Source organism: Dendropsophus ebraccatus, chromosome 6 (genome assembly GCF_027789765.1).
Source record: "Dendropsophus ebraccatus isolate aDenEbr1 chromosome 6, aDenEbr1.pat, whole genome shotgun sequence".
NCBI classification, from domain to species: Eukaryota; Metazoa; Chordata; class Amphibia; order Anura; family Hylidae; genus Dendropsophus; species Dendropsophus ebraccatus.
Window position 1 is genome coordinate 3,106,815 of NC_091459.1, and position 13,015 is coordinate 3,119,829.

General features: G+C 45.1%; 1 protein-coding gene across 6 annotated transcripts in view; it reads right to left on the minus strand.

Annotated features, from left to right (window-relative positions):
- The window catches only part of LOC138795392 (uncharacterized), a 145,471-nt gene that overhangs the window by 43,918 nt on the left and 88,538 nt on the right, over positions 1 to 13,015 (minus strand). For all 6 annotated transcript variants that reach the window (XM_069974397.1, XM_069974402.1, XM_069974398.1 and 3 more), the window contains 17 exons: positions 12,573 to 12,850; positions 11,776 to 12,374; positions 11,103 to 11,679; positions 10,814 to 11,016; positions 10,343 to 10,723; positions 9,394 to 9,677; positions 9,033 to 9,304; positions 8,757 to 8,930; positions 7,509 to 7,649; positions 7,166 to 7,422; positions 6,996 to 7,080; positions 5,534 to 5,581; positions 1,415 to 4,351; positions 1,079 to 1,219; positions 736 to 992; positions 520 to 601; positions 159 to 203 (listed from right to left, as the gene is read on the minus strand). In XM_069974397.1, the coding sequence (XP_069830498.1) occupies positions 159 to 203; positions 520 to 601; positions 736 to 992; positions 1,079 to 1,219; positions 1,415 to 4,351; positions 5,534 to 5,581; positions 6,996 to 7,080; positions 7,166 to 7,422; positions 7,509 to 7,649; positions 8,757 to 8,930; positions 9,033 to 9,304; positions 9,394 to 9,677; positions 10,343 to 10,723; positions 10,814 to 11,016; positions 11,103 to 11,679; positions 11,776 to 12,374; positions 12,573 to 12,850 (6,761 nt within the window). The remainder of the gene's footprint in view (positions 1 to 158; positions 204 to 519; positions 602 to 735; positions 993 to 1,078; positions 1,220 to 1,414; positions 4,352 to 5,533; positions 5,582 to 6,995; positions 7,081 to 7,165; positions 7,423 to 7,508; positions 7,650 to 8,756; positions 8,931 to 9,032; positions 9,305 to 9,393; positions 9,678 to 10,342; positions 10,724 to 10,813; positions 11,017 to 11,102; positions 11,680 to 11,775; positions 12,375 to 12,572; positions 12,851 to 13,015) is intronic.

Here is a 13,015-nt window from a genome sequence, read left to right on the forward strand (position 1 = left end):
AAACTATTGGCCTTAATAAATCTAGCCCCATAACAATTGTTGTAAGTCCGATATCATCTATATTTTGTAATGATTTGATATAATTATGATCCGGACACCTACTTTGCTTGGAGATAACACATGAACTTAATTTTGGGAAACATATTAGAGCAGCGTACCTGACGGTGTCCTGGCAGTGGTGGCCGTAGTAGTGGTTGTTTTATCTAAAAAGATACATATTGGGATGATTATCTGTTCTTAACATTTTAGTATAATTTGACATTGCAATGGGTCAACATAATGGTAAGGTAACGTCCTGATTCTGAGAATATGACAATCACATTATAATAGCAGAGACAGCGCAGAGTAAAGACTTATCTCCATGCCTCATATCTGCACATAGAAAAGTAAGGCAAAGAAAAACATGCTGAAACATTCAATAGATACACGGACAGTAAATCATATGTCCCCACATTGATTGGAATATATTATATATGGAAACTACTTACAAGCATCTCTAGTGATGACACCGCTACTTACCACAATATCCAGGTGTGAGAGAGATGTCGTCTATGGCTATATCACTGCGGTAGTCTTCACCTCTGATGCCTTCAATGAAAATCTGTAAATACAACATATGAAGAATGATCCATAACCAAATAGATAATTGTCAAGAGAAAGATCACCTGGTCTATCTACTTTGTTATAAATAAAAAAATAAAAATAATAATAATCTAAATACACCATATCACTCACTTGGCTGATGTCACTGTCTGGCAGGAAAATCTCCTCTAGCAGCCACACATCGCCATGATTGCCCACTAGGACGGTCATATATTCCAAACCATCTTCTCTTAGTACAGCCACCCTCAGCTCCATGTCCTGTGCAGCTCCATACATGTGGTACCAGAACCGCAAGCAGTAGTATCCAGTGAAACAATCAGCAGGACTTTCCAGCCTTGCCATGTCTCCCTCCTTTGCCTGTTGTCCATCAATGTAGAGATAGTAGCCATCTGAAAAAATAGTGTAAGGAGTGTATTAAAGAAAGGAGTTGATATTTTGACAGAATTGTTGTCATCTGTAGTAAAAAGCTCAATACCTCCTGTTGTGTGGTCGGAGGACGGCCCAGTGGCGTCCGATGGTGTAGGACCTTTCCAGCGTATCCAATCAATGTCATCCGTCTGCGATTGCTTCCAGTTACAGAAGCCATTTTCAAAAGAGCAGGATATATAACATGTGTCTATATCAGGAAAAACAAGAAGTATCTATCAGTTATATAAAAGCCACAGGTAATCAAAAGAAAGAGTCATTAGGATGGAATAATCGACTCTTGACCCATTCTATAATCATCAGTATTATAATAAATTTAATTTACAAGAATAGATGGAACTATTATTGCTGTTGTTTTCATTCAGAAATAGTTCTTTGTCTTTACCTGGAGTTGATGGGATTACAGTGGCTGTAGTTGATGTTGCTTGGCTTGAGGTAGGGCTGGTAGACATGACAGTAGAAGTGGATGATGTTGGTGTGGGTGGTCTAGTGGTGGTAGATGTAGTGGTGTATGTGGCAGTAGTACTAGATGTTAGAGTCGGTGTAGTAGAGGTTGGGGTGGATGGTCTTGTGGTGGTAGATGTAGGAGTGGATGGTCTAGTGGTGGTAGATGTAGGAGTGGATGGTCTAGTGGTGGTAGATGTAGGAGTGGATGGTCTAGTGGTGGTAGATGTAGGAGTGGATGGTCTAGTGGTGGTAGATGTAGGAGTGGATGGTCTAGTGGTGGTAGATGTAGTGGTGTATGTGGCAGTAGTGCTAGATGTTAGAGTCGGTGTAGTAGAGGTTGGGGTGGATGGTCTTGTGGTGGTAGATGTAGGAGTGGATGGTCTAGTGGTGGTAGATGTAGGAGTGGATGGTCTAGTGGTGGTAGATGTAGGAGTGGATGGTCTAGTGGTGGTAGGTGTAGGAGTGGATGGTCTAGTGGTGGTAGATGTAGGAGTGGATGGTCTAGTGGTGGTAGATGTAGTGGTGTATGTGGCAGTAGTGCTAGATGTTAGAGTCGGTGTAGTAGAGGTTGGGGTGGATGGTCTAGTGGTGGTAGATGTAGGAGTGGATGGCCTAGTGGTGGTAGATGTAGGAGTGGATGGTCTAGTGGTGGTATATGTAGGAGTGGATGGTCTAGTGGTGGTAGATGTAGGAGTGGATGGTCTAGTGGTGGTAGATGTAGTGGTGTATGTGGCAGTAGTACTAGATGTTAGAGTCGGTGTAGTAGAGGTTGGGGTGGATGGTCTTGTGGTGGTAGATGTAGGAGTGGATGGTCTAGTGGTGGTAGATGAAGGAGTGGATGGTCTAGTGGTGGTAGATGTAGGAGTGGATGGTCTAGTGGTGGTAGATGTAGGAGTGGATGGTCTAGTGGTGGTAGATGTAGGAGTGGATGGTCTAGTGGTGGTAGATGTAGTGGTGTATGTGGCAGTAGTGCTAGATGTTAGAGTCGGTGTAGTAGAGGTTGGGGTGGATGGTCTTGTGGTGGTAGATGTAGGAGTGGATGGTCTAGTGGTGGTAGATGTAGGAGTGGATGGTCTAGTGGTGGTAGATGTAGGAGTGGATGGTCTAGTGGTGGTAGATGTAGGAGTGGATGGTCTAGTGGTGGTAGATGTAGGAGTGGATGGTCTAGTGGTGGTAGATGTAGTGGTGTATGTGGCAGTAGTGCTAGATGTTAGAGTCGGTGTAGTAGAGGTTGGGGTGGATGGTCTAGTGGTGGTAGATGTAGGAGTGGATGGCCTAGTGGTGGTAGATGTAGGAGTGGATGGTCTAGTGGTGGTATATGTAGGAGTGGATGGTCTAGTGGTGGTAGATGTAGGAGTGGATGGTCTAGTGGTGGTAGATGTAGTGGTGTATGTGGCAGTAGTACTAGATGTTAGAGTCGGTGTAGTAGAGTTTGGGGTGGATGGTCTAGTGGTGGTAGATGTAGTGGTGTATGTTGCAGGCGTACTAGATGTTAGAGTTGGCGTAGTAGAGGTTGGGGTGGATGGTTTAGTGGTGGTAGATGTAGGAGTGGATGGCCTAGTGGTGGTAGATGTAGGAGTGGATGGTCTAGTGGTGGTAGATGTAGGAGTGGATGGTCTAGTGGTGGTAGATGTAGTGGTGTATGTGGCAGTAGTGCTAGATGTTAGAGTCGGTGTAGTAGAGGTTAGGGTGGATGGTCTAGTGGTGGTAGATGTAGGAGTGGATGGTCTAGTGGTGGTAGATGTAGGAGTGGATGGTCTAGTGGTGGTAGATGTAGGAGTGGATGGTCTAGTGGTGGTAGATGTAGGAGTGGATGGTCTAGTGGTGGTAGATGTAGGAGTGGATGGTCTAGTGGTGGTAGATGTAGTGGTGTATGTGGCAGTAGTGCTAGATGTTAGAGTCGGTGTAGTAGAGGTTGGGGTGGATGGTCTAGTGGTGGTAGATGTAGTGGTGTATGTGGCAGTAGTGCTAGATGTTAGAGTCGGTGTAGTAGAGGTTGGGGTGGATGGTTTAGTGGTGGTAGATGTAGGAGTGGATGGCCTAGTGGTGGTAGATGTAGGAGTGGATGGTCTAGTGGTGGTAGATGTAGGAGTGGATGGTCTAGTGGTGGTAGATGTAGGAGTGGATGGTCTAGTGGTGGTAGATGTAGGAGTGGATGGTCTAGTGGTGGTAGATGTAGTGGTGTATGTGGCAGTAGTGCTAGATGTTAGAGTTGGTGAAGTAGAGGTTAGGGTGGATGGTTTAGTGGTGGTAGATGTAGGAGTGGATGGCCTAGTGGTGGTAGATGTAGGAGTGGATGGCCTAGTGGTGGTAGATGTAGGAGTGGATGGTCTAGTGGTGGTAAATGTAGGAGTGGATGGTCTAGTGGTGGTAGATGTAGGAGTGGATGGTCTAGTGGTGGTAGATGTAGTGGTGTATGTGGCAGTAGTGCTAGATGTTAGAGTCGGTGTAGTAGAGGTTAGGGTGGATGGTCTAGTGGTGGTAGATGTAGGAGTGGATGGTCTAGTGGTGGTAGATGTAGGAGTGGATGGTCTAGTGGTGGTAGATGTAGGAGTGGATGGTCTAGTGGTGGTAGATGTAGTGGTGTATGTCGCAGTAGTGCTAGATGTTAGAGTCGGTGTAGTAGAGGTTGGGGTGGATGGTCTAGTGGTGGTAGATGTAGGAGTGGATGGTCTAGTGGTGGTAGATGTAGGAGTGGATGGTCTAGTGGTGGTAGATGTAGGAGTGGATGGTCTAGTGGTGGTAGATGTAGGAGTGGATGGTCTAGTGGTGGTAGATGTAGGAGTGGATGGTCTAGTGGTGGCAGAAGAAGTAGCAGAGCTGCTGAATGAAGTTGTAGTTGAAGTGGCAGAAGTGATAGTTGGTTGTATGCAACCTATAAAAAAAGAGAAAAACAGAGATAAGTCAAACCACTCGTGTTATTCAAATAAAAAAAAAAGTTGGAAAGGTAAGAAGTCCGAAGCTGACAGGACACTAGGTTTCTATCATTACGATCTGTCAACCACAGGACCGCTCTGACCTCCAGTTTTTATGCCAGCTAGAATGCATGGATTGTGCATGGTTATGGGGAAGTTTGACAGAATACCGGCCAGTCATACAAGTGTCCTACTGGTAAGTCCAGCTCTAGTCAGAGGCCACACTAGTACATTACATAAAGTCTGCCCTGTCACTGGATTTCTCTGGACTGCCTACGAGGAGGGAGTGATCAATCCCTGCAGTATATGTCATTTGTCTTTATTTTATCTAATGATAAATTTATGATAAATTTAAACTTATAAACTTATAACCCTGAACACAAGAACACAAGGTAGTAGCATATTTTGTAACATTTTACAGTGGCTGGATTATAAATCAACTGTTGCTATAGTTAAAGGGATACTCCAGAGAAAAAAAAAATCGCTTTCAAATCGACTGGTGTCAGAAAGTTATACAGATATGTAGATTACGTCTATTAAAAAATCGAATGTATTCCAGTACTTATCAGCTGCCCTGCAGGAAGTGGTGTATTCTCTCCAGTCTGACACAGTGCTCTCTGCTGCCCCCTCTGTCCATGTCAGGAACTGTCCAGAGCAGCAGCAAATCCCCATAGAAAACCTCTCCTGCTCTGGACAGTTCCTGACATGGACAGAGGTGGCAGCAGAGAGCACTGTGTCAGACTGGAGAGAATCCACCACTTCCTGCAGGACATACAGCATACTTCAGATTTTTTTTTTATAGAAGTAATTTAGAAATTTATATAATTTTCTGACACTAATTGATTTAATTTTTTTTTTACACTGAATTACCGCTCCAATTGGTCTGATAAGTAATATATGTTTATATGTATGTTTAGCAATAGTACATTTTAGCCACATTGTAAAAGTTCCTTCCTCAGGTGTAATTCTAAGCCAGTATAGCTATGCTAACATTAAATATTTCAATACAAATATTAACTGAAAGTAAAACCACAAGGTGTTATTATATCTATAGTAATAGGACGGGTAGAGAATACTGTATAGACGATCTTCTCTACTAACTGTTCACACTTTGAGATTTGGTTACGGTGACAAATATTTACCAGTTGTAGTAGAAGCCTTTGTGCTGCTTGTAGTTGTGGTTGGTTTATCTATAGGGAGAATGTTACAATTTATAGAACTGAATATGATTAACGCAAAATGTTGGTTATTGCAAATAATACCTATAGCAACAATATTTATGATATTTATACATTAGGAATAACATATACCGTATTATACGCCGGGTATGGTCGCCCCATACGGTGGGGGGAGCTCAAAAATGGCCGCATCCCCACCGTATGGGGCGACCACTATAAAAAAAAAAAAACAGTTAACTCACCTGGGGCCCATTCCCGGCATCCGTGCATCTCCTGGCACATTCCCGGCATCCGTGCATCTCCTGGCCCATTCCCGGCATCCGTGCATCTCCTGGCACGTTCCCGGCATCCATGCATCTCCTGGCACGTTCCCGGCATCCGTGCATCTCCTGGCACATTCCCGGCATCCGTGCATCTCCTGGCACATTCCCGGCATCCGTGCATCTCCTGGCCCATTCCCGGCATCCGTGCATCTCCTGGCACGTTCCCGGCATCCATGCATCTCCTGGCATGTTCCCGGCATCCGTGCATCTCCTGGCACATTCCCGGCATCCGTGCATCTCCTGGCACGTTCCCGGCATCCGTGCATCTCCTGGCACGTTCCCGGCATCCGTGCATCTCCTGGCATGTTCCCGGCATCCGTGCATCTCCTGGCACATTCCCGGCATCCGTGCATCTCCTGGCCCATTCCCGGCATCCGTGCATCTCCTGGCACGTTCCCGGCATCCATGCATCTCCTGGCATGTTCCCGGCATCCGTGCATCTCCTGGCACATTCCCGGCATCCGTGCATCTCCTGGCACGTTCCCGACATCCGTGCATCTCCTGGCACGTTCCCGGCATCCGTGCATCTCCTGGCACGTTCCCGGCATCCGTGCATCTCCTGGCACGTTCCCGGCATCCGTGCATCTCCTGGCACGTTCCCGGCATCCGTGCATCTCCTGGCACGTTCCCGGCATCCGTGCATCTCCTGGCACGTTCCCGACGCAGTCAGTGTGACGTACACTGTCTGCGCCAGGGATCCCTGAAGCTCTCCCCGCAGCCGAGCGTTTCCGAGCTTCTCCGATGAAACGTTCGGTTGCCCGGGAGAACTTTGGGGATCTCCGGCTCAGGCAGTGTCCGTCACACTGCCTGCGCCAGGAAGGGGCCATTTTGATAAATGTTCCCTATGGTATCTATTATATATCAGTAGGATGTATAACATATACAAATGCTTCAATTCTCCCGTGCAAAATGTCAAAGAGGCTTTTCCAGGCTGTAACACCTCCTCGCTCTCCCTTCTATCTTTGACCCTGCTTCAGTCTCAGCTTCCAGCTGGCTGTCAATCATGCTGTGAAAGGGGGGGGGGGGGTTTGGGAAAGTCACATTGATGCCTTCCACAGAAGAATAAAACATTAAAACAAGCTGCTCCAATGTACGTGACTTACCGACACAGTATCCAGGAACAAGAGATATATCGTCTATGGCCACATCACTGCGATAGTCTTCACCTATGACGCCTTCAATGAAAATCTGCAAACACAACGTCTTCCATGTTTATACTGGGATAGTGCGCTCTGTCAGTATGACACAGACACTCTATAGCAGTATCACTTGCCTGGATGATGTCACTGTCTGGCAAGAAAATCTCTTCCAAATGCCACAAATCGCCATGATTGCCGTCTAGTAAGACCATATATTCCAAACCATCTTCTCTTAGAACCGCCACCCTCAGCTCCATGTAGCGTGCAGCTCCATACATGTGGTACCAGAAGCGTAAGCACTGGTTCCCAGTGAAGCAGTTAGCAGGACCCTCCAGTCTTGCCATGGCTCCCAAACCTGCAGAGCGTCCATCGATGTAAAGGTAGTATCCATCTGAATAAAAGCAAGAAATTCCCTCATTATGTTTCCCGATACAATGTGTAGTTATAATAAATGAGATCACATTGTGAATTCCTTACTGCCGGTTGTGTGGTCAGATGACGGCCCTGTAAGATCAGACGGGGTCGGACCTCGCCAGCGGATCCAGTCCGTATTGTCCATTTTTGATTGTTTCCAGTTACAGAATCCAGTTTCAAAATTACAGCTGGAAACACATGAATCTATACCGGGGGGGAACAAGCAGAAGCCATTTATATGTCAGAGTTCAATAATAAACTTCTATCAGATAAGTAGAGACTATAGAGGTAAGAACATTTTTCAGATGAAACTATATACAAAGTATTAAAGCCATAAAATAAAAAGTACAGCCTGCGGGTTCGCACAAACCTAAACATCCTTTAAGATCACTGATCTCTACTGTTGTGTAGAGCGGAGCAGGCGAGGTTCATGGTGTTACGCTCAGCCACCTCCTCCCCGGCTCTTTTAAAAATGTGTGACACCAGACTTCCCTTCATACCGGCCCTGTTCCAGATCAGCATTGAGTTCCTCTGTTAGGCTATGTTCACACTACGTAAGTACCGCAGTGATCGCAGCTGTTGTTGATCACGGCCATGATTACTACGGTACTTATGTAGTGCTGCAGGCTGAGAGAATCCTGGGCCGGAGTGTATACACATAGTACATATATACATACACATGGCATACACTCCGTCCGGGATCCCTAGCGGCGCCGCAAGAAACTGACATGTCAGTTCACACAATAGAGCGAGTGTCTCCGGCCACACGCTTCATTGTGTGCAGCGGGATGAGGGCACATTCAGACTGCAGTACCGGCCGGGATGATCTTCTCAGACACTGGCCGTTTTGTGACCATTGTGTGAACATAGCCTCAAAGTGTAAGTTCTGGTCTTCTGACATACCAAACCGCAATTGGACCATAATGTGCTTGACCCCCTCTGGATCCAACAGAGGTAGTGCACATTACAGTCTCATAGCGTGTTGGTAGCTCAGGAGACCCAAACTTCCGGTATAACAAAGGAACGTGCCGCTCATCCGGGACAGGGCCGGCATGGCAGCTGCACTTAAAAAAATGTGAGCACAACATAAGAACACCAAAAAGCCAAAAGAGACCTGCACAACAGTTCATGATATATCTGCACCAGGAAACCTGTCATACTAAATCTCCTAAAAACCAAAGACCAGCTGCAAAAGGCCAGCTGCAACATCATTGTTAAAATATATATATAATTTTTTTTTTTAATCTATAAAGCTTGCAAAATCTGTATGTATAACCTCTATTGTCTTCACATAACACTAAGCAGCTTTACCTGGTGTAGTTGAGACGGATGAAGTTGTTGTGTCTGCAGGAGGTATAATGCAGATGGTGGTGGATGCAGCAGTAGTTACTGTAGTCGTTGTGTCTGCAGGAGTGCCAGCAGGGGTGGTTGCAGTAGTAGTAGTTACAGTTGAGGTACTAAATGGAGTTGTGCTGGTTACCACTTCTAGTAGACAAACATAACATTGATATTACCATCTCCAATATAGTATAATAATAATAATAATAATATAATCTTCTATACATGAAGACATATCTGTTCTCTTACCACACACAGTATCTTTCCTCCAGTCACCCAGTGACACTCCCAATGCTTCACACGCCGCAGCATAAGATTCTAGTGAACTGCACAAATAACCATCTTGTCCTCCGGTCTCACATTGGTCATATACACAACTCTCATAGTACTGGTATGGAGGTATGAGAGCGTGACACTGTGCAAAGGGGCCATCGGGGAGCTTCAGTATCTCACACTTCTCCTCCGCCTCTTGTTGTATGTCAGGAGGGCAGGTAGATGGCGGGGGAGGAGTGGGCTCACACCTACAGACATAAGGAGATTGAACTTAGTTACATCTGACAGGTGATAGATGGATGAATGGACAGACTGACGGATAGAAGAAAACACTCACGGCCATCCATCATCCGCTACTCGCCAGCTGTTTCCAAACTCATTGACATCAGTTACAATGGTGCCATCAGGTGTCATGAAGTCATCCAGGCGGTTATCATTATAGCTTCCACACAAGCCACATAGTAAATCTCTGTATCTCTCATCCACTATAACAAATAGCTCATGATCTCCATTGAATTTAATCTGGAGGCCAAACTTGGTATCAACTACAACATACTGGCCGCTTCTTATGATGCTGATGTCAGATACTATTGTAGGAAGAGCAACTAAAACACTGTTGACCTGTAAAGAAAAAGAACAACAGGACAATAGTATAATGAGTATATAGAAGCATCTCCCTCCATCCCCCCCAGTGTCGTCTCTGATCTCAGATCCATCAATGTGATGAAGTCTGCGACACAACAGGGAGGACCGGCTCTACTTGTCCTGGTGATAAACCGCGCTGTGACATCATCCATTACCAAAGATTTTACAGAAAATGCTTTAGGAAAATCAAGCCAATCTGGGCAAACTCCTCCCATTTTCCCAGGACTGGATCCAACTTTTCCAGGCACCCGGGGTGGATCGGCACGGAGATGAAAGGCAGCCGGCGTATAAGCCGAGTGCTCAGCAAACAAATCGCTTTGTAATATAAATTCGCTCATCTCTAATAATAACTTCAATTCCACATTAGAGATTAAAAAAATTATATCAATTATCCAAAAGGAAAAAAATCAGTTTTTTTAATAAAGTTTTGCTTTTTGAAAAAAAAAAAAATCTAATTTTTAATAAATCTTGTAAATATAAAAAAAATATATACATATTCTAAAGATATATTCTGATTGTTAGAAACCAATTTATTATGTAGATATACTGTAGATATATGCAAATTGATATTAGTAAGCTACTAGAGATGTTCCTAAGAAGGTACATTGTGAATAGACTTCTAATAACATAGTATGACTTACATATACAATCTTGTTCTTCTCTATGAGGATGTGCACATCATCCACAGTCACAGCCACAGAATTAATGGCGGTCCAGCTTGGGTTCCCTCTGTGCTCGTTGCGTGTGGTGACACTGAAGCTGTGCGATGTATTGGCACAGGTCTCGGACACGGTGTAGTTACAAGACCCTTGGAAGTGGTAGAGTGTACCGTCAAATGTAGTATAATGGGGGTCTCCATAGATGTGGCAGATTGCTGTGCTCGGTGGGTAACAGCCCAATAATCCATTTTGCACCTTACAGATTTCATCTTCTGGACAAGACATAGGGGCACAGGACACAAGGTTGTTCTCCTGACACTGACATCTTCTCTCACAGTTTCCTTCAATGAATTCATCGCCTCTCTGTACACAAATGGCAAAATCATTTTAGCATCAGACAATAAGGTGCAAAGGAGCAAATAATACAAAAACATTCCATACAAAAACACTTACATTGTAATATTGGTCATTGTACCAACAACCACATTGTGATTTGGAGACACAGACCCCTCCGCTGAGGACATAGCCGTCCTTACATTCACATCCTTCTACACAGGGAGAGCTGCATTTCTCTGGAGCGTGAGGGTCCAGGCAGGTGGCTGGACATGCCGTCATACATTCATTGTACTGGCTATTCTGTGGACAGTCAGGGACTCCTGGGAATAACAATACATCATGTGATCAACCCCTGCGTCATACTAAGATTTACAACATTGGTCCAGTATATCCGGACAATACATACCACAAGATGTCAGGTTCCTCCAGTTTGGAATGGTGACCCCTTGTTGTTGACAGGCATCAGCATAAGCTTCTAGAGCGCTGCACAAAACATTCTTGTCTCCATCTAAAGCGCAGAGGTCGAACACGCAGCTCTCAAAGAAGTTCTCAGGATCGACCACAGAGTGACAGATACTAAACAGACCATCTGGACTTGCCAGCAGACCACAGAATGCGTCGCTTTCATACTGGTTCTCCTTGTCTGGGGGGCACACTGAGGGCGGGGGTTGGGTTGGTCCAGTTCCACAGTATGGATCATCTTTGTCATAGACTATCCAACTGTTTCCTAATTCATTGGAATTTTGGGCCAGCTGTCCATTGGGCATCAGGAAGTCGTCCGGTTTGCGGTTGTTGAAGTTGCCGCACATACCGCAAACTTCATTGGCAAATGTGTCGGGTATTTTCACTTCCACAGAATGATCCGCGTCATATGAAACCTTCAGTTTGAAATCGGTTTCTAAAACGACATATCGCCCACTTATAGACACTTTCACTGCCCCTCCATTCAGACTTACTGGAAGAGTGGTCCAAACATCATTGACCTGCAATGAGAGTGATGGTGGAAGAAGTTCTGTATTCCGTACAAACCAGTTATGCTCCAAGAAATATGGTGTATAAGATAAATATAGACGTCTTACCAAAATGCGGGATTTTTCCTTCCTTACAATATGTATTCTGTAACCATAGACTTCCACAAGTACTCTCTGCACATAGGAGACAGACGGATTTCCTCTATGTTCATTCTTGGCTTCCACATTGAAGTCCGGAATGGATGAGGAGTTGCTGCATAATTTAGACAGAGTGTATGTGCACAGACCCATGAAGTGGTGGGTCTGTTTATCAAAGGTCTCGTAGTGGGGGTCATTGTGTACTCTGCAGACGCCGTACGTGTAATATGCACACTCAGGGATGCCGTTTGTCACCGCACAGTACTGGTTACTGGGACATGCGTCGCTCTGACACACTAAGCTGCTTCCAGGTGACGGACATTTACATTTCGTGGTACAAGTGTCATCTTTCCAAAATTCAGATCCTACAGGGTAATGTCTATCGTTTTCCCAGCATCCGCACTGAAGACTGGGCACACATTTCTTGTCGTACAACACGTAGCCGTGATCACATATACAGGATTCTGTGCAGGGCAGATTGCATTTAGATGGAGATCCTGGATTCACGCAGGTGGCAGGACAGGCTGTCCCACACTCTTCATAATGGCTGTTTGGTGGACACGTGAGAGCTGTAACACAGAGGCAGAAACGGAAGAAATAAGGAGCATAAAGTGGTATCAGCAATATCTATATAGGCTACATCTCATCCAGGCTACAGCCGCTACTTGTGTGTACACTGCCTCCATTTTGTATAGATATAAAGGTTTATAGAGAGACTATAGATGAAGCCAACAAGAGACTGTGGAGATTGTATAAGTTTTGCTTACGGCAGAAAGTGTCATTCCTCCAGGGATGTATGACGGCTCCATTAGACTGACAGGACTGTACATAGGACTGAAGATTGTCACACAGGGAACCAGGATCCAGATCCAATTCACACAGGTCATAGACACAGTTATTGAAGTAGACCAGAGGATCCACCACACCATGACAATCTCTGAATGGGCCGTTCTTGTCGGTGATGAGTCCACAGAAGCTGCTGCTGGAAATGGTCTCTTTCTCCTCATCGGTGCAGTCCGGCTCAGTGTCTGGATCTGGAGCACACCTTATGGGAGAATGGGCAGATATATCATGGATAGGTTACAATGGATATGGACTGAGCACTATATACACTGGTATAATGCTGATAAAATGGTAATTATTATACATGCTATTTGTACACATTGCACGCTGTGATAAAATGTATAAAGGTCAGGAAGCAAATAGGTGA